The sequence below is a fragment of the Lytechinus pictus genome, chromosome 4 (genome assembly GCF_037042905.1).
Source record: "Lytechinus pictus isolate F3 Inbred chromosome 4, Lp3.0, whole genome shotgun sequence".
NCBI classification, from domain to species: domain Eukaryota; kingdom Metazoa; phylum Echinodermata; class Echinoidea; order Temnopleuroida; family Toxopneustidae; genus Lytechinus; species Lytechinus pictus.
This window is the reverse complement of record NC_087248.1, coordinates 13,548,702-13,570,994: the sequence shown is the minus strand read 5'-3', so window position 1 is coordinate 13,570,994 and position 22,293 is coordinate 13,548,702. Positions and strand designations below refer to the sequence as shown.

The 22,293-nt window shown below is 35.9% G+C and overlaps 1 protein-coding gene across 4 annotated transcripts; it reads right to left on the bottom strand.

The window, feature by feature from the left end:
• Positions 1-571: 571 nt before the first annotated feature.
• LOC129258982 (F-box/WD repeat-containing protein 7-like) lies at positions 572-20,318 on the bottom strand. 4 transcript variants are annotated; one of them, XM_054897248.2, is made up of 16 exons: positions 20,266-20,318; positions 17,298-17,702; positions 16,519-16,727; positions 15,758-15,853; positions 14,862-14,990; positions 13,923-14,100; positions 13,089-13,179; positions 12,335-12,417; positions 11,624-11,795; positions 10,335-10,455; positions 9,658-9,775; positions 8,767-8,952; positions 7,338-7,460; positions 6,363-6,547; positions 5,767-5,877; positions 572-5,219 (listed from the first exon to the last, which is right to left on the bottom strand). In XM_054897248.2, exons 2-16 carry the CDS (start codon positions 17,646-17,648, stop codon positions 5,090-5,092), a joined length of 2,283 nt encoding a protein of 760 aa, XP_054753223.2. In that variant the 5' UTR covers positions 17,649-17,702; positions 20,266-20,318; the 3' UTR covers positions 572-5,089. The 4 variants fall into 4 exon arrangements, with proteins under 4 accessions (XP_054753223.2, XP_054753221.2, XP_063954503.1 ...); XM_054897246.2 differs by having other exon boundaries at positions 20,179-20,309; XM_064098433.1 differs by having other exon boundaries at positions 20,262-20,309.
• Positions 20,319-22,293: the final 1,975 nt, after the last annotated feature.

Below are 22,293 nucleotides of genomic sequence, written 5' to 3'. Positions count from 1 at the left end.
TGTCCGATCACAGTGTAAAGCAACTAGCAAGCCGGCTTCATGGACATTCCACCTTTGCATTTCGAAGACAATAACACTGTTATTTATATGGAACTCATACGATGATATGCACCCTTGTTTATATAAATCCTAACATAACGATGGGTGTGTTGGCTCAGTTGGTAGAATGTCCGTCCCAAAACCAGGAGGTCGGTACTTCGAACCCCGGCCGCGTCATACCTAAAGACGTTAAAAGATGCGAGTTATTGCTACCCTGTTTGGCGTTCAACAATTCAAGGGATAGAGCTACTTCGATCTGGCGCTACACAGTGGCTGCCAAGCCCACGATCAATTGAGAAAAAATAATCTATTTCAAATTTCATGTTGAACAATCATGGATTTTTATTTTTTCATTTCATCGTGAAAGTTTCAGACCTTTTCAGTATGATGTGGTATTTTGGCATGTATTATGTTGCATCATTAACATTTCTAATGCAATGTCTGAAATGATACCTTGATATGATATAGTTATGATAAATATCATATCTCACTTCACCTAGCACAAATAGACCAACTGAACCAAAAACACAAATATGTTGCAGTTCACATTTATTTTCTCAATACGTCCATGTGATATACATGTATATACAATAATATTTTCAAATTGACAATATTTACAGGGATACATGATGATATATACAAATATAATTCTTTGTAAATTGGAAGGCCTGTTACCTGCAAGCAAATCATACCGTCAGTCTAACAATATTGATAATATCACATTGGATATCAGGAAAATGCATTACTTCTCAGAAATCATTACACAATATGTGACATGGCCTTCACAGAGGTAATCTTGATATCATACCATGTATATTACTTTAAAAAATCACACAAACATATTTAAGAGGAGTAAAATTATAACAAGTGGAATGCCTCTGGCCGTCTCACCTGCATCACACGATTCAATATAGCAGCAGTGCTGATTTTGAAAACTACTATAACTCGCACAAGATGTTCAGTGATACTTGGTTACTCTTATTTCCACGTTTTATGAACTAGACCAATACACTTATAGAGATACATGTATGATGGCAATTCAACAAATACCCCCAACGTGGCCAAAGTTCTTTGACCTTACATGACCTTTGACCTTGATCATGTGACCTGAAACTCGCACAGGATGTTCAGTGATACTTGATTACTCTTATGTCCAAGTTTTATGAACTAGACCAACACACTTTCAAATTTATGGCTGTAATTCAACAAATACCCCAATTTGGCCAAAGTTCATTGACCCTAAATGACCTTTGACCTTGATCATGTGACCTGAAACTTGCACAGGATGTTCAGTAATACTTGATTACTATTATGTCCAAGTTTCATGAATCAGATCCATAAACTTTCAAAGTTATGATGGTAATTCAACAGATACCCCCAATTCGGCCAAAGTTCATTGACCCTAAATGACCTTTGACCTTGGTCATGTGACGTGAAACTCATGCAGGATGTTCAGTGATACTTGATTAACCTTATGTATAAGTTTCATGAACTAGGTCCATATATTTTCTAAGTTATGATGACATTTCAAAAACTTAACCTTAGGTTAAGATTTTGATGTTGATTCCCCCAACATGGTCTAAGTTCATTGACCCTAAATGACCTTTGACCTTGGTCATGTGACATGAAACTCAGGCAGGATGTTCAGTAATACTTGATTAACCTTATGGCCAAGTTTCATGAACTAGGTCCATATACTTTCTAAGTTATGCTGTCATTTCAAAAACTTAACCTCAGGTTAAGATTTGGTGTTGACGCCGCCGTCGCCGTCGGAAAAGCGGCGCCTATAGTCTCACTCTGCTATGCAGGTGAGACAAAAACCCTATAATTTACTTTCTTTCTGATGATCATGGAAATGTTTTAATCATGATTATCAAGTTGTACTTCTACCTAATACCCCTCCAACACCTTTACTCTTTTCACATTGTTTATAGCAAACATGTGCCTTTGGAAATCTTTAATCTACATTTGCCTGTGTGTTTCAAAGGCAGTTTGTAAAGTTGTACAAATTAATTTTCAGACAACTAGAGAATACAGTGCCAAGTATGGCAAGACAATAGTTTTTGCTTTTATACATATAAAAGAAAAATTTACTGCATTTTAAGTGAATGATGTTAAACATGGCAAGATATATCCTTTACAGTACCAACAGGTTTTAACAGATAGAATATGTTTCTACAACCATCGACATGTAGATGTTTTAAAAGAAGATTACTGGCTTTCCACATTTAAATGGTTCTTCAAGTCAAGTTTTACTTAGAAATCAGTTTAAAAAATATTCCTCAAAAAAAAAAAAAAAATAGGTCGATGTGAATATCTTATCACTCGTCTCTGTCAGTAAAGTGAAGTTTATATCACTTGACTAAATGCAAAAATGACATATTGAATACGGCACTGCATAATTCAATATTTCATTAGCTATTCTTCACAATATACATTCTGGAATGGATTACTCATATTACTCTAGATAAACATGTACTAAACAAGGTCTATAAATATATTTGGTTCATATGTTGTAATATAAACACTGGAAAACTAAATGCAAACCTATCCACACACTACAGAACACATGGTTGTTCCTATATTTATGTAAAAAGTGAAAATGATCATTTGATAATATTTAAAGCTGGATATATCTGGAAGAAAATTTGTTTGTCTATCACATTTGCATTCAATAAATGACAAGCTTTATATATGTATTTGACGCCAAATAAAACTAATATACACAAATATATATTAATGTATGATATAGATTATCACAATTACAATAAATAGCAATTTCAACAATAGTTACAAAGCAATATTGCAGCAATACTGGGGTCTTTAGAGACACACTCTACATGCTAACATTTTGGCATACAGATATTTGTGTGATTCTTGACAAATTCAACATGTGCACACCTTCTATTTTTAGGATTCCAGTTGTGTTTGCAAATGCAATGCTGGCAATAGAGGTACATGTATGTTTGCATTTATAAGTCAACCTCCACAAATCGAATATTCGCCCAAGTCGATGCAATTTTTGAGACCAGGGCCTCGTTGCATAAAAGTGACTATTATGGTAACTTTGCCACAGAATGGTATCTTCCCTGAAACCATTGATTCTGATTGGCTGATGAGCACTGTTAACATGGTAATTACCATTGCATGGTAAAGCTGGTGGTAAAGTTACTATAATAATAACTTTTATGCAACAGGGACCTGACTATTACAGCAAAATTTTGCAGTAATAGTCAGGTCTCTGTTGCTTGTGTGATATACCCCTTCTAAGTCGAATAGATTTCTGTATTCCCAAAAGGTTTGACCTAGGCAGAGTTACCTGCATACAAAAATGAAAACTTTCAAGATGTTCAATACACAAAAGCGAAAACTGGAACCATCACTAAATTTCACCTTGTCTGTGCCGCGTCTTTTAACAAGAATCCCACTATACTGGCACCATGCATCTCTTCGTGGCGACTTTCCCACATTCCCCCATTGTTTGGTCTACATAATGAAGTGTAAGAATTGGTCATGAAAGGCTGCTTGCAGGATTTACGCTCAAAAGACACGGCTCTGACTTTTGTTAAGGTACCTCATGACGATTACTGAAAAACTTGCATAAAGATCTAGACAATATCATGTTCTTTATAGAATGGAAGAGAAGGATATACCAACAATACATGTAATATTAAAAGTCATCAATAAAATTAGATTAGAAAATATACCATGATGGAAGCTGTATCTATAATTTAGTAAGAATATGCTAACAATATGGAAGTAAAGACTGCATTATTTAGGTAGAAGCCTATGCTATTATGGAAGTCAATTCTACAAAGTATCAATTTTTTGTAAACATGATACTATACAAATAATTTATATTGAAAAACATCAAACCACTGCTCTCTTAATCTATGAAAATATATAAATTTAAAATCATACAATAATTTGCAATACATTGCACTGTCTCTTTTTTTTACATTTAAACCACATACATTGACGATATCAAACATTTAGTTTGTGGACGGATGCATATAATAGAAATTACCTTTAAAGACCTTAGCTTGCACACCGAACTCATTCTGGATCAATGCACGAGCCTGTCCCGGAAAGTGCATGAAAATCATGGATATAACTATTCCAGACTGTTCAACCTAAAAAATGCCCGTCTTCAGTTGTTGGCAAATTCTTAGTACTACCTAGTCTAATCCCAGTTTGTCTACTCTCCATTTGGTCTCATCCCACATGGTCTAATACTAGTTCATCTACAACTAGTTCGTCTGCTTTAATACCATTTTGTCTAATTTCCAGTTAGGCTAATACTTATTCAGTCTAATATCCACTCGGTCTAACACCACTTCATCTATATGATTAATTAAACTGTTTATGAAACCAAATATTCATATGACGAATTGCAAAATAATAAGTAGATGGAGTGGAAATTATACCATCTAGGCATCATAGTATGTGACTGTTAGGTGAAGTAAATATTACACCTGTCAAATTAATATTTGGACCAAACAGTAATCATACCAAATTTACAGTAGACCAAGTGACTTACATGAAGATGGTATAACACATGATCTGGGAATTAGACAATCTGCTGGTAGACAAAGCAAATACAAAATGTCTTGGTAACCAACTCAGTAACTGAAACAGAAACATGGGGATCACACTTCAGGTGATTTGATATGGTTTTGGACACAGTAGCCCGTATTCTGAACTCATGTTTAATCAAAACTCTGGTCTAAAGTAAGGTGGTTTAACCATGGAAAGCCAATCGAGTTAGAAATCTCAAACATGAAACATTCAATTTGACTGCACGTTTATAGCTCGCTTCATCATAACAGTTTTGGAATGATAGATAAATAGGTTTACTCACCATCGAAGCTCTGAAACAGAATAATAAATATTAGAAGTGTACAATTTTAACAATTTTGTCCACTTTCGGCTTCCCATAATTTTAGCGCAGAGCTAGACTATGGTCTAAGTTAAACTACACTTCAGAATACAGGCCAGTGACTCAGACCAGGTTCAGTGTGACTGGGCCTCTACACTCACGACCTTGGACCTATCTGGAGTGGAAGTTCCATATTCTGATCCTGTAGTCAGAGCATGCTGCAATGATCTTGGTCTTATCACAGAAGATGTTACTGATGTGGCTGCCTTTCCTCGACTTCATTGAATGCCAGCTACTATCCCTGAGTGCACAAAGATACAGTCCCAAATAATGACAGTTAACAATGTTTCAATAAAGGAAACACATACCAAGGAGGTGTTTCAATGGTGCGACATAAATTAAAGCCGTTAATTGGTGCAAATTAATGCGCATACAATATTTTGCACATATTGTGCAGTACAGCACAGTGTGTATGAGTGCTGCGTTCGTGCCACTCACAACTATGACTAAATTGAACTGCAATGGCTATGTTGAAGCCTTTGTGAAAAAAATTTTTTGGTCAAATGAATCATTATTTGAGAAAGAAAAAAATACAAGACGTTTCGGTCATGAATTTCATAATTTTTCACATTTTATTAGTACTCAATCACCTTCATGCAAATTTCAAATACATTCAAGTTTCGCATAATGAATGACCTTGCAGATTGGATTGACAGTGAATATGAAATTAAAATTGTTGTGTTAATGATTGAAAATGCACTTTAAGTCAAACAAGAATACATGTATATTGAATTCAAACATCAAAAGAGCAAACTTCCATCACAAATTAATCTTGATTCTATACTTACTTTTCTAGATCCCAGTACTTGACGATCCCATCTTGACCAGCACTGACCAGTAAACCTTGAGGTGTATCAGGGTAGGTGGTCTTACTGATTCGAAGGTTTAAAGTCTCAACTCTGTCAAAAGATAAATCATAACAGGAATAATAATACCATGACAAGACTATGACTCTGGTCATTATGCAACAAAATCTAAGCATAACTAGACACCAGTGTGTAATATTCAGATTAGTGATAATTACAATAAATTGTACAACATGATTAAAAAAAAGGAGGTAGGGGGAGCAGGGTCATAGGTATAGTGCTATTTACTCATAAGCATCTTTATGGTCCTTTAAAAAGTCCACATACACATGTCAAAACTGTTTGAAAGATTGGTTTTAATTGGAATTGAAAATAAGTTGTCAGATTCTTCTTAAATCTTTTGAAGTACAAACTATTGGATCATGTATTTCATAAGCTCAACTGCACTCAAAGCATGCATTTACTGCTCGAAACAAATCCATTTACAATGCAAATCATGTGCACATTATCACACTAAATTTGACAAATACATATATAATGATACTGTATATCCATCATTGGCATGAAAAGAAATCTACCTTTTCTCGTGTTCCTCAAACGTCTTAATGCATGTGGCAGTATCCAGCCGCCATAGAGATACAACCTCTCCTACTGAGCAGGCAAAGTATCCGTCATGATAGCTGAGGGCCATGACGGATGTCGTCTGGCTGATACGGATCACCCTCGTATGACGGCCTGTCTCAACGCTCCAGATTCTTACACTCTACGGTAGTTTGGAATACAAATAGACATTAGAGAATTAACGTCTTCTTCAATGCACCTCTAATTTCTAAATAAAGTCGTAAATATCGATTTGGTTACGGAAAATTTTTCATTTTAATACTTGGGATTAATATTCAATATCTAATAAAAACAACCTTCTATAAGTGTGCATACATGTAATACAGGGGCTCGAGCTGGATTAGACATGATAATTTGGAGGAGCTCACCACTCTGTACAAACAATTTGGCTCATGAAGTGGCATTTTAATCTATCCCAGCTTGACTTGATACTGACATGATACACAATGCATAAAGCATCATTATCAAACCTTATGCGATATATCTTGTCCCACAGTAGAACACTAATCACCTATAATCATGATAACAGCTATAAAACTATCTATAAAAAGGTGTATGTAGTAGTAGTAGTAGTAGTATGGTATTTATTCAATAAGAAAACTGGCAAAACAGTCCAAAGACTGAAAAATCCAGTGCAAATGTATTGTGGCTTAGCGGATATACATGTACTGCACAGCATTTGCATCCTTTGACAAGGCAACTCTCCACCCAGGTGTAGTAAATGGGTACCCAGTAGGAAGGAATTTGCTAAAATGCTTGAGCACCTGCTAAGGGTAGCCATGCTAAAGCTGTTTAATAGTATGCACCGTGGATAAACATTGCATTAAGCATTATATAGATGTTGCATATCATTGTCACTGCATCTAATGTAATTAAAGGCATTTTCTCTCACAAGACTTCTTGACTAGATTTCTACACTGGATTCAACATACCTTATCCGCTGACCCTGATATCACCATGGTACATTCTTCATCCATATCAACACAGAACACTGCTTGTCCATGACCCATCATGGTGTGTTTCAACACACATGTGCTAAGATCCCATAATTTGACCTAGGTGAAAACAAAAAAACAGAAACATTCACCTAGGATGTCACTTAAGACTTGGGTTATATTCATTGGAACAGCAATAATTAGATATTAGATATATTTGATCCAAAGAGAAATCATACATACTTATAAATGTTCTATGTATAAAAACAAAGAAAATCATTTATTAAAAGTAAGTGTTTGAAAGAGCAATAGTCCTTACAAGAATAGACTGGAAATAACATTAATAATTATTGGGATAAAAAAAATTCATATGCACAGTATATTAAAAAGCAAAAACAACTTTTGAGAAGTGTCAAAAACAATGTGGATCTAGCTGGACAAAAGATAAGATAAAACAGGAGTGAATATTTTAAGAGTAAAAAGGAATACTTTAATCCAATGAAAATGTAATACAAACACAAAATCAAAATTCAACATAGAATCTGTATATACAATTGAGAGAATAGCAGGGGATCATTTCATAAGTTGTCTGCTCTGACTAGTTGCCATAGTCCGACAGTTACCCTTGTAACGGATGGCCCCTGTTCCAATTCTCAGCCAGTCACAAACAGGTGGGTGTTTCATAAAGCTGTTCGTAACTTACAAGTGACTTTTGGGAAGAACAATCATCCTTTCTTGTGGTAGGTGATACACACCAGCTTTCCATTTGCATTGATTTAGTTCCTAAGAAATGGTCACCAGTTGTTCATAAAGTCGCTCGAAACTTACGAACAACTGTATGAAACACCCACCCAAAGAGTTGTCAGAGGGTGTTTCACAAAGATTTTAAGTATGACTTTATAGAGTCGCAATATAAATGCCTAGTTGCATGTGGTATAAAAGGCCTGACCGCATTGGTAAGATATTGCGAAGAGGACGTGCACTACTGCTTATTAATCAAGAAGATTGCGTGTTGCATATCATAATATGCGTTGACATTTAAGTGCGACTCTAATTGGGTGTTGCCAGAAACTTGTGATCAATTGCAGTTCTATTGTTGGTCCCTAAATCAACCATATGTCTTGCAGATAATTGCAAATTAGTGATTGATTGTTAATCTGCTCCTTGAAACAAGAAGTTTAATCTGATTTGCTACAGCTAGCGTTGATCTCTCAGTTGTAAAATTGCAACAGAATATTTTCAAACGATCGCAAATATTTTCTTGCAACTCCCCCTAAGTCATACTTAAATATTTGTGAAACACTCCCCAGATCTATAGCTTGTCAGACAACAAATATTAATGAAACTATCTACAGGAGGATGAGACACTGAGAGAGAAATTTTCAGAGGACAACATCAGTACCCACCAACAGAGTCTGATACATACCGTTCTATCCTGGGATGCGGTTGCTAGGTAATTCTTCTTCAAAGCCATGGCCCAGACCGCTCCTTCGTGACCTAGAAGGGTGCGAGCACACACCCCCTTCCTAAGGTTCCAGACCTTAATGGTTGCATCGTAGGATGCACTGATGAGAAGATGCTCAGTGAAGAAATTAAGACACCACACACCCTTCTGTTTGTGACATCAGAAATGAGAGAAACCACTGATAGAAGATTGCAACTTATTGAACTTTAAACCCTACTCGTACAGCTTCAGGAAATTAAAAAAAATACACCAGCAACTAGCTGAAATGCTTGTAGTGGTTTTAAAATTGTAACCTTTATTGTGTTGACGAACATGAAACTGATGACGTCAATGTATATGTCACTCTAGATAATGCCAATATATATTTGTTATTCATTACTATTTTCATCTTTATCTTTTCATCAATATTTTACTTTTAGATATTTCCTATATTTTGATTATTTCATACTGAAACCAGTACTTTTTTGCTTTTTGACATTTTTGGGATCATAATCTCAATGATATAATTCTGATACATTTATCCTATTCCCTGCGAATCCCTATGCTTCTATTTTTGTTACCATAGGGTAAAACAGTCGGAAAGCTGATGGCAGTATTCCATAATCAATCAAATAACTCAAATTAAACTACAAAAAATATTCATAGTAATGAAAACTTAAAAAGAAAAATCATAGAATTAATCTCTCCAAGAAATCACCCTTGTCCAAAATCATGATAATTTATGAATCAAAATGCAAGGATTGTTTCTTACTGTGAAGACTGGACATAGGAGATTTATCTTGCATCTCTAACACCTATTTCATCCTATGGAAAAAAAACCCAGTAATGAAAGATTCTTTAGGTGATACTGACCTGATGTCCTTTGAGTGTTTGGATGCAAGCACCGGTTCTAATATCCCAAAGCTTGACGGTCTTATCCGCACTCCCACTGGCAATACGATGCTCTCCATCAAACGTCACACAATGCACTCTATACCAAATGTGGATAATGTACAGAAATGTATAAAACAGTAAGATTCTTTGTGTCACTAAGAATTGATATATTTCATTGTCAAGAGTACTTCATTTAGTTAGGAAAGCAATGAGGAATGTATGACCAAGTGCAGATTTCATAGATGCATGGATTTTCAATCCTCTGTAGAAGTATATGGGGCATCAAGTATTAACTCATGCTATGAAAGGTGTTTAGAGGGTTGAGGGCAAGATTTTTGGTGTGCCCCTTCCAAAAGAGGTGGGTGCAGGGGGGGGGGCTAGTGGCAAGAAAGTTACGATGAAAAATACTTAAAAGTTTAATAGATGATAAAGTTTTTTATTTCACCATGTAGTCCAAGGTAGTCCTGAAAAAAGGACTCTTGGGTAATCTTTCAGATAATAGTTGTTATCCAAAAGGTTAATGTGATAAACAGCCAAAGAAGTTGTAGGCAAGGCACAGCATCAAAAGTTGAAAAGGGGTGGGATTTCAACAATTGCCCCAGAGTTTTTTACTCCTAGATATGATCCTACTTCACAGACTTCATTACCATACTTACTTTGAAGAATGACCTCTGACATCTACAGATTTAGTTTTGCCTTCATCCCAGTTCCATCTTAGAAACACATTATCTCTGTAGATCTTCTTCCACTGGAATGGTGTCTCTGGCAGTGGGATTTCTATTCACCCATTAAAAAAAATTGCAATGTAAACTTAATTGGTGGTCAAGAGTCTTCAACTACAGATGACTTGTTACAAACAAATATGCTTCATTTTTAAGATGAAAGCAATGGATAAAGACCTCATAAGGAAATCACTCATCTGTACATGCTACACTGAACTCTTTATTATTAGCAGTATTAGCAAAAAAAGAAAAATGCATACTGCTACATGTCTGTTCCTTACTTTAAATAACCTTTTACTTAGGTAAAAGTGGTCAGTAAATATACCTATGGATTGCCCAAAGTTTTATAAAATATTATTTGAGAACTGACAAACGAAAAATGCTGAACAAGAAAAGCTTTCATTATAGATTTGATATGACTTTGTCTGCACATTTCATTACGTCAAAACCCCATTTGGGGTGAGACCGCAGTTCGGATTGCAAACTGCGGTTTTAGACCCCATTTTTCATTTGAAACTCTCAATAACATTTCCAAGCCCCGATAAACCCATCTTGGCCAGGTAATCCCCGTTGTCTCAATTTCACCTCCACAGGCCAGTAAATAAGCATTGAGCCAAGGACGAAATGATAAACAACAGTTGTGCTATTACGTAAGACTTCTCTGCCTGTAGAAGGACCTTCGGACCGAGGTCAAGAAACAGGTGTTTTGATACTTAAATTGCATGCTTGGGGCAATTAGGGGTTTGTAGTACTTGAAGAAGAGAATTGATGAAAAGGGAAACTGGGGTATAGTGTTCTCAAATGGAGGTTTTTCGTCATGTGATATAAAGCAAATCTGTTTATTGCATCTAGGAACTGTGAAATGATCTAAACTTTAAATATTTACAATTACTTCAAGTCAATCTATTTTATATGTAATTTTGTCATATATGAAGTGCTACAGACCTATAATTCTGCTTCCTTGCACAATTGATTGTATTACTGATGTTACCTTGTCTGCTGTGCAAACCGTTTACTCGAGTTAAGGGTCTGAATATGCAGCCTACTCATGCCTTGTGTACTGAAACAGCAAGTTTTGTATGTGCTAGTTTTTGCATGGAGACACACTTGCTGATCAAAGTTTCAATCAGGGTCTGTGCCTGCAGACTAGATGTTACCTTACCCTAATCTTATCAGATTAACCCTCTGTCTAGACTATGATGGGTCAGTGATTCATAATTTACCTATTGCAACCCTAGAACACTTCTCCTTCCATATTTGATCATGACTAGCCCGACGGTTCCATGTCTTACAGACCTTGGCTGCCACTAGCAGCCATCTTGGTGTCAGGTATCCCAGGATCCTTAGCGCCAGCGGTAAGGGGAGCAGGGAGACAAAATCTCGTGATTGTTTCAGCTTGGAACAAAAAAGAAATATTACATTGTCAAACAAATTTGAATTGGAACTAATCCACAGCTAAACAAATTATTTTCCTAAAAAATTGCTCATATTTATTTGACAAAATCTTCAATTCTTGAATCCCATTTAAATACATTGATTTCAAACATGACATTCAAACTGTTCATATAAACTCAAAGTTTAATTTCAACTTATCAATTTTCATAAATATATATAAGGAAGAACAGCCCTAAAATACATGCCTATTAACATAATTTTAAGTCTCCTACGAATATTAAAAATATGACTGGTCTAAATGCATTTCCCTGAGAATATCATTGTGAGTCAATAGATCAAAGTTATGAACTTGAGAGATTGACAAAATATAAAACTCTATCTCATATATGATGGGCAAAACTAAACTCCATCACATAATTCTTTTTCACCAATTGGATGACAACATTCCTTGTAATCGTCTGTGGAATATAAAATACACTTTGCATTTATTTCTATACACGTATAAAATAATAATGAATTCTTCAATGGTTTAAACTTACTGCAGAGTGAGTAGATAAAAAATACAACTGCCGTTGATCCAACTTCTTCAAGAGTTTGTGAAGGAACTCATTCCTCTGGACGTCTACATGTATGAGTAACAACATATATTTCATACACTAAGCAAAACTATTTGACAAACAACAAAACTATGAAATTTGAGCTTATAAACATTAAAAGACCGATCTGTGATTAAGGGTTTTGTATCAGAAAAGCAACAGAAATGTTATCTTCTTAATTTTTTTTAAAATTCCCTGATAAACATATTAAATAAAGTCAATTGGGACTTTAATTAAACTTTCACCAATGAAGTGATGATTATAACCGTATAATATACTTTTCTTAGACAGAGGCAACAAACATTAGGTTGGTAGGATCAGGATAGAACAAGACCTATACTACAAAACTTTCTTCTGAAAAGTCCTATATAAGACTGTGGAACAGAAGGCTTATGTGGGCTCCAGGATGAGGAAAATGCAAAATATGATCAGGGTCCCGTAACACAAAGGTTAGCGATTAATCGTACACTCGATTTTCATGATTGATTGTACGTTGTAGTCAATGCAATCAATTGTAGAAAAATGTTCTACAATCATTGCTAAGCTTTGTGGTACGGGCCCCAGTAGAAACTTTTAAGCCACTGCCTTCTGAAATATCTGATTTTCATGAGAAATACGGCCCATAAGTGAAGGACTGCAAGAATTGGGCTCCGTTGATAAATTATTTGATAAGTGGGATCAATGCAGATATACTCACCATTCCAGCATTCTTGATACCAATGAAAGAGTTGCCAGGATTCCACAGGGACAGGTACAATGGGAGGTAACCTATCAACCCCTTTACCAGACTGAAACAAAATAAAAAAGAAAAATAAAGAGGAAAGAAATATCAAAACAATTTTACGGAGATATCACAATATTAGATTTAATAGCAACAAAACTCAGTAACATTTTTCACTGTTCATACATAGTGGCATCATTAACAGCAACACAGCTCAGAGAAATGATTGAGCATTGAGCATCTTTGTTTTGTTCAAGTCTCCTTGTGTTACTTTATACCCCATTCTCCCCTTTGTTTCAAATTCATTACTGGAACGAACTAGGGGGTGTTCTTAAAACATTTTTGCTATCAATTGCAAATACCAATTACAAATTTGAAATGACAGATACAGTTTTCACTCCAACACATCTATTTATACTTTCTGTTGAAAGACCATTCATCAACTGTAAAACTTATGACTGATGTGCGGGCTGATATGGGTACCTAACACAGTGGCATGAAGATGGGGGAGGCTTGAGGGCACTTGCACCCCCCCCCCCCCCTGCCTCAATTTTCAATACTAAGAAGAAAAGAAAGAAAAGGAAAGAGAACAGGGTGAAATTTGATATTTTTTCTAAATATTATGTCAAAGTCTATCACAAAATCGGATTTTGGCGCTCGCAACGTTTTATCAATTTTGCGAGATACACCATATCTGGCCCTCTCAAAAATGTTGGCTCATTACACCACTGATCAATTGTAAGACTGTGATTGATTTGGGTACCTAAAACTGATTTGCACTTGATATAAAAAATACCCCCTTTGTCTCACCATGGTCGGCCTATTCCAAGTCAACTGGACATCGGTCAATGCTTTGGTCAACAACGGAACATTCTTGTCATCAACAGGATTATAGCCCCTCCGTTTCCGCTCGTTTCTTGTAACCCTTTTCTTTGGAATGGAATGGCCGTCATGGTCCTGCATATGTCTCCTGATTGGTTGATCATCCCTGAAAGTAAATGTACACAAGGGTTATCAACTGGGATATCAAATGTAAAACTACACTTTGTAGAGGTGTTGTGGCTCAGTGGGTTAGTCTCCGGACTTTGAACCACTAGATCCAGGGTTCAAATCCCACCGCAGCACTCGCCTCCTTTGGCAAGGTGTTTTTCTACATTTGCCACTCTCCACCCAGGTGTTGTAAATGGGTATCCAGTAGGGAGGAATTCCTTGAATGCTTGTGCGTCTGATCAGGATAGCCGTGCTAGAGCCGGGGTAATAGTATGCAGTATCAAGCACTATATAAATGTTGCATATTATCACTATAGAAAATACCAAGCTTTCACCGATTTAAAAATTCAATTCAATATTTTTTGTTAATGTTCCATAGTTGAGTATCTCCTTCCCCAAGTCAGATATAACTAGAATAAAGAAACTTTCTTAAAGCAAAACATATTTAGTATACAATAACACCTAAAACATACAACAAAATATTCTCAGGGCTTTACCATGGTACAAACATGTGGACTATTCAGATTTTTGTACATAATCATGCTTATTTCATTATGTACACTTAGAAATGCCGAAATTGCGTGGAATGCATGCTTTGGGAAAAGGGTTCCCAATTTAAACGAGATCTGCATAAACCATGGTTTTGTGCAAACGTAAAATTGAAACTTCTTGAGAATACAGCCAAAGTATAAAATGCATTAATGTTATCAACAGAGGAATCATGTTATATCAAATTAACTATGAACTTGAAAAGCTTACCTCATTGGGGAATTTGGTGCTGATTTACTAAGAGGATGGTCAAAGGTTTTAGAATGAGTGACCGTGGGCAGCTTTACTAGAGGCATGCTGTTGGTTGGTCTTAGTCTGTCCCAGCCAGACTTAAATGAACTAGATAAAAGAAAAATTGAAGGAGAGAGAGTGACAAGCTTGAATTATTAACCGGTGTGTTGGCTCAGTTGGTAGAGCGTCTGTCTCACAACTGGGAGGTCGGGAGTTCAAACCCCGGCCACGTCAGACCATAAGAAGTTAAAAGGTGGGAATCACTGCTACACTGTTAACGATTCAAGGGATACAGCAACGTTGATCTGGCGCTGCTCAGAGGCTGCCAGGCCGACGATTAAGTGGGCAAGATGAATTTTTGGATGATTTCTATTTGTGATTTCTGTTTCGAACAATGAAATATGGATTTTATTAAATATACAGAATATGCATGTACATCAAAGAGACAAGGTTTGGAGGATATGAAAATTGATGCATTGCTTGATGTTAGAGAATTCTAGTTCTTTTATATGAATAACTTTATCTTAAATGTAATAAAGTTGTATTATAGTTGTTTGATGTATCTATAGGCATCTATCCTAAGGGAATGGGATTCCCAATTTACATTCCGATATCAATGACTCAAAGTTCTTCAGACATGAATGGGGTACTATTTGGAGCCAAACACATCAAAATTGGGCCCCTGGAGGTTCAAATTGGAAATTGTTACATTCCAGTTAAAACCAATTGAAACCAGTTGAAACCAATTGAAACCAGTTGGAAATCCAATTGGATTTTGGTCCTGGGTAGTAAGTGAATTCCTCCCATGAATGGTAACAAATAAGTTCTTTAGGAAAAAAATAAACAACTTGTGGAGAGTCAATGTGATAACTTACACTTCCTTAGGAACTTCCGAAGGCGCAGACTTGATAACAGGAAGGATGTGCTGGGTGTTCAATCTCTTCACATCGGTTTTTCTTTGTAAATGTGCACTACAGGTAAATATTTGAATAAAAAATGGATTTAGATTTACAATTCATAGGGTCCATTTCATAAAATTTGCTGTAATAACAAGTGTCCCATAACAGTTAAAATCTACTGAAATCTTCAATTTATGATGGAAGGAGCTTTAGGTGAAAAGTATTGGTAAAACATAAGCTTTATCATTATTTCATATAATTTCATCATTTTAATTTCCTGTTGTGTGAATAAAGGTTAATCATACCCGAGTAGGACTTTTTTTTTCTCAACATGTCTACTTTAGACCTACTGAAAGGGGTGGATCTGTTTTATCAATCATTTGATTTTTTGTGATAATCATTCAATGAATGAAATTTTTTATGATCACCTTTGTAAACCTTGTGATGATTTCAAGTGTCAAAGGTGTTGAAAGCTAGTTTTGGTGTCATCACAACACTCACATCAGCTATGACACTGTGCTCGAGATTGAGGTGCTGAATGTTAGCAAGATTAATTGAAACACTGAGCATAGAAGCTTGTGCTTGATTACAATCAACTTTTTATTTAGAAAAAAATGAATTTAAATGCCACATCAATGCCATCAAGATAAAGCTATAACAATTTGTCAAGATGGATTAGACAGGCAATATGATTAATACTAAAATGGCCACATGACACTGTGTAGTCCTAAGCATACCTGTGAGCATGATAATAGTTCCTGACTGCTCTCTTAGCCCTGGTCTCCCTGCTCGTATGACTGCTAATAGGCTCAAAGTCATACTCAGGGTAATGTTGTCTGGCCGTGTACATGAAGTCCCTGTGAAGGGCTGGTTGTAGGGTGGTCCATAAGAAGTTATATTGGGTGTAATTGCTGCGCTGTAAAATGCCTTCTAGTATCTGACACCGCTGACAAAATAAAACAAAATTGTGAAAGATTTTGAGAAAGGTAAGCAGATATACTATGGGCTACATTATACATACTATAACGAAATTTACCAAATATAACAGGTTCTACATGTAGTTCAAATTAGTACTGGACCACAAGTAGATTTAATTATTTCAATTTTTTATTAAAAGTAATCAAAATATGCTCCCATATTTTCTCTAAATATCACTTCATGAGCTATCAATTTTGACCAATTATTGAAAATTTGTAATATGAGCTCACTTTAATCAACATGTTGCATGGCTACACCTAATACCAGGTGGGTGTTACATAAAGCCGTTCGTAAGTTACAAGTGACTTTAAGAACAACTGGTGATCCTGCAGTGATACACACCAGATTTCCATTAGCCTTGATTTAGTTCCTAAGAAAGGGTCACCAGTCGTTCTTAAAGTCCCTCATAAAATATGAATAGCTTTATGAAATGGCCCCCCGGTGGTAAAAATGTGATTCACAAAGTTTGTTTCAAGTTTACACAACCTTGCGAATTTTAGTGAAGAAATTGTCAAGTTAACGATATGAAATAAGTTACCTGGTTGTGGTTCCACTTGTCCAGCCAGATATTGAAATGATCCACTTGTCTGTTAAACTCCATGGTACTATCACTCTCAATACCCCTCCCTCGGAATGCATGCCAGTCAGACAGCACCGCCACTCCATCCCCTTCTCCTCCTGGTCCACTCTGGCTCCTCCCAGACAACAGGATGTCTCCAAGCTGGAATCCGGAGCCTCCCCTCTCCTCTCTCTCCTCCTCTACCACATTCTGGTAACTGTCATTCTGTGCACCATCTCTATTTTCTGCATCCCCTGGCAGTGATATGTGCATGTTTGGAGTTGGGTCATTTGCCAGGGGATTGGAAGACACGGGGGGTAAGACATCCATTGCGTCCAACCTCCTCTCATCAAAGTTTCTTCAGCTTGGAAGCCCAATATTGATCTGAAATAGGAAAATGATGCTCAAATGTATCAAAAGTCATTATTCTTTTCATCTGGTAATTTACCCTGAAAATGGGTGTTGATGATTTTTGAAGGAGAAACAAAAGGAAATGATGAGCATGTATTTCAATTTTTTTTCTTTGAGCCAGGATAAAAATTTGACAATGGTTAAACTACTGCCATCTTGGCTTTTATCATGGAAAGCAGCTACAGTATGCGATGTCAACGGGCCAATCACTCAGCCAGACAACTGACACAATGCATGGCTTCAATTGTCTGTCTGGCGATTATGTTTGTTAGGCCGCCATATTAGTTTTTGTTTTTTTCTGTTGATTATTTGTTATGCCGCCATCTTAGGTTTTTTTTTTCATAGTAGAAGATGGCACTGTTTCCATGACAAAAACTAAGATGGTGGCATAACCATCAGCAATGTTTTCTCCCTGTTTAACTACTTTAAATATGGTACATGTAATAACAAGATTGGTCTAGAACTTTGCAAAGAAAGATCATATTGCCATAATCCTCTAACACGACAAGTAAGTTTTTACACAATGTTTTGGTTTTTTTTTTTGAAGTCTCGAAACCATGTTTACATGCAGAACTTTTGTGACATGTGATTGAAACAAACAAGGGTCAGGCATTGGAGATAACTGAAAAGCCTTGCATACATGTACAGTGTACGTGAAGAATTTTTACTCTCCAAAAGAGTCCAAATACATGTACATGTACCTAGCCAGGCGGCTTCTCGAGAGTAAAAATCATTTACTAACGTAGGATTACTCTAAACGAAGCCAGGGAGTCCTCCTTATTCCACTCACACTAATACGAGGTTAGTATATATACTAACCTTGTACAAGGGACCGTGTTTGACCCTGGATTTTAAGTAGTCGGCAAACATCACTTCATTGCTGAAGTAATATTTGCCGAAACTCCTTCTCGCTACGCACCGGGGCTCTTTCCGGTAAGTAGCAATTAACATAAAAAAATTATACATATGATTTTGAAATGATTTCATGATAAAAAGAGCAAATTTTGCTTACCTCGGCCTAGCAAGTGACTTCGTTTGTCTCTTCTACGGAAATACAAGGAAGCCCGTTGGTGGCGCTAATAAATTTCACAACCTTGATTCAGCTCCTCGGTAATTTCATAACTGTGTCTAAATTCTTTGAATGTGCAATTCTTATGATAAATTTACTAATTATGGGCACCAATAAATGAAATACCTTAAAAAATATAATTCAAGATTACTATTGGCGATGATAACACTTTTTTGCAATTAATTTAAAACGATGACTAATGAAATAAAATTGAAAAAATACACATGCCTGGAACGACCACAAGCAGTAAAAGCTTTAACGAACGTCAATAATACGGTATACCAAAGTCTATACAATGAAAAGATTGGACACTTCACGGACTTCGCATAATGCCTTGCGTGGATTTGCGTGTAAAATAGTGTAGGTGTCTAGTCTTTCCCTTGTCGTGTCTTTGATATGAATATAAATCGCGCGCCCTCTTTAGGAGAAAATTGATATCCACGCCAACCAATTTTTATCTCCGTGAAATCTTCACTAAAGATCAAGAAAATATACATATTTTTTTAAAGAAACTTCAAGGAGAAGTCACGAAAGGATCTAAATGATTCGGTAAGTGTCATAGCAGAATGTGAAATACCAGATTATGCGTGATATTTTATGTGGGCAAAAGCCCAATCTATTTTCAATGTGTCGTGTGAATATGACTGATATTCCTTCGCACGCGAGACGATATGAACCCATGGGTGTCCCTATTCATCTGCGTGTACCGCAAAAAACCCTGAAACTTTCGCCCCCGAGATTTCTACTTTCCTTCTAAAAGATCTAGCTCTAAATCATGTACATGGGATAAAACTTCATTTCCGACATTTCTACGCTCTCGTTGTTATTTTTAAACAAGAATTCATCCAAAAAAATGAAAAAATATTGTGAAAAGACGGAAGAGACTTGCCCGATGTTTACGCCGCCATCTTGTTTCTTATTGTACTTCCCCAACGTTACGGACGCGAGCGTCGCATAACGTTGGGAATTTAGCTCCGGCGACAATCCCTTTAAAGGCTTTATTTGTACTAAATTGTAGGGCCTATTTATTATTTCAATGATTATCCGATTCCACAGGCAAATTGAATTACAAAGTCCAACAAAACAATGGATTTAACACTCTCTATACCCTACCCATAAACCTAGCAAAAAACCCTAGCGCAACCCTCATGCTAATTGCTATATCTTAATTATTTGTCGCAGACGCAGCGCAGGCAGGCGCAGGAAATGGTGCCGTGCCATATCGAGATTAACATGTTCGCTATACCGGTACATGAAAAACATGATGTGGGACTGCACACTTGAAATTCACTTGATCTTCACTTCAGTGGTAAAATACTAGATCGACACCATTTCAAGGAAAATTCACATTTCTCAAAGATAGCACATATAATCCCTTACCTGATAAGAAACTCAATCTGAATATTAATCACCTAATAACTTGTTCTATTCAATTATTTGATAGGTATAAAAAAGTTAGTTACCCACAATGATTAATGAATGGATCCGCAGTTTGTTGTCAAGTCAACCACACGCGACGCATAATTGATTGATATAGCTGCTAGTCTTATAATAAAGACCCAATGTATACGTTAATGTTCGGTGTATTTTATTATTATTAAAGCGATGGTCCGGGCTGAAAATATTTATATCTTAGTATATAGAGTAGAATTCACTGGGCAAAATGCCGAAAATTTCATCAAAATCGGATAACAAATAATAAAGTTATTGAAGTTTAAAGTTTAGCAATATTTTGTGAAAACAGTCATCATGAATATCCATTAGGTGGGCTAATGATGTCACATCTACACTTTCCGTTTTCTTATGTTATTACATAAAATCATATTTTTTTCAGTATTTCATACTTGTGTGAATAATATGTCTCCCTTATAATGAAATAAGTTGTAGCAATAAATATCTAATGCACTAAATCAGTTGTCAATCCATTTGTTCTAGTTCTTGGAGGAAAAAAATTGAATAAACCTAATTTCATATCATAAAATACGAAAGAATACGTGGGGATGTGACATCATCAGCCCACCTAATGAATATTCGGGACAACTGTTTTAACAAAATATTGCTAAATTTTAACATTCAATAACTTTGTTATTTGTTATCCGATTTTGATGAAATTTTCGGCATTTTGTTCAGTGAATTCTACTCTATTCATTAAGCTATAAATACTTTCAGCCCGGACCATCCCTTTATTAGAAAACCCGAGAAAATGAGGAAAATGTATTTGAAATTGTCATCATAAAATGAAATATATGTTTTTTATTATGAAAAAGTGTTCGATAATATAGTTTTACCCAAAAATTAAAGACATGAAGTTGTCTTGATTTGTTGCGTTTTGCATATACTTTTTGTTCTTTTTCAGAGTAGAATTTTTAAGACTAAACGTACTATGCAAAACATATACGAGCTGTGAACTCTGTCTTCTCCTTCTTCTCCTCCTCCTCTTTCTTCTTTTTTTCTTTTTCTTCTTCTTCTGCTTCTTCTTCTTCTTCTTTTCCTTCTTCTTCTCCTCCTCCTTCTTTTTTTTCTTCCTCTTCTTCTTCTTCTTCTTCTACTTCTTCTTCTTATTATTATTATCATTATCAAAGTTATTATTATTATTATTATTATCCTCGTTTATTATCATCATTAGTATTATCATTATTATTACTATCCTTTATAGGCTACTGTATGAATGTTGCATGTAAATGAACTTCCCGCAATTCGTGGTAATTTTGTGATTTTGTTCCAGGGAAAATTTGACAAGCAAAAACAAAATAACAATGAAAAATAAAAAAGGCCTTACTTGCGTATGCATGACATATTCCCATTAAAAAAAAATGGGGGACCTCTCGAATGGGGGGGGGGGTGGGGGCACGGGCGGGATATTTTTATTATTTCCCCTACTTTTTCATCATCCTGTTTCTTCGTTCATCTGCTTTTCGATCTATTAACCTATTTATTTCTCCTTCTAATTTTAATACTTCCTATCCCGGCCCTTTCTCGATCTCATTCTTAACCCCCCACTCTTTTCCATTGGCCTGATATATCTTTACATCATTATTTTATCCCTCCTTTCAAGAACCTCCCCCTCACATTCTCATCGTTACCCCTCCCTCTCATCTTCTCGTCTACAAATCCGTCACGCTTTGAGTGTCATTCTCGATTTCTTTGGTACTTTTCCAATCTTTTTCCCCCGTTTGTTTTTTATTTTATTTCATTCATGGATCAGCACCCCAATACAATCTTTTACCAATTACTGCAGCCCTTTAGGTCTTCACGCGTATGATCAACGTAAAATTCCATATTGCAAAAGCTTGAGGCCAGATCATTTCTTCACGTAGCTTTACATTAAAAAAAATGCTTGTCGGTTGAGTCTTTCCATAATCTCAAATCTTTTCAATTACTTCTTAATTCTTTTGGGCATTTGAGCTCTCTACATAGAGGATTTGGTTCTTTGTAGGTCACCTTATTATTATTAGTAGTAGTAGTATTAGTATAGTAGTAGTAGTAGTAGTAGTA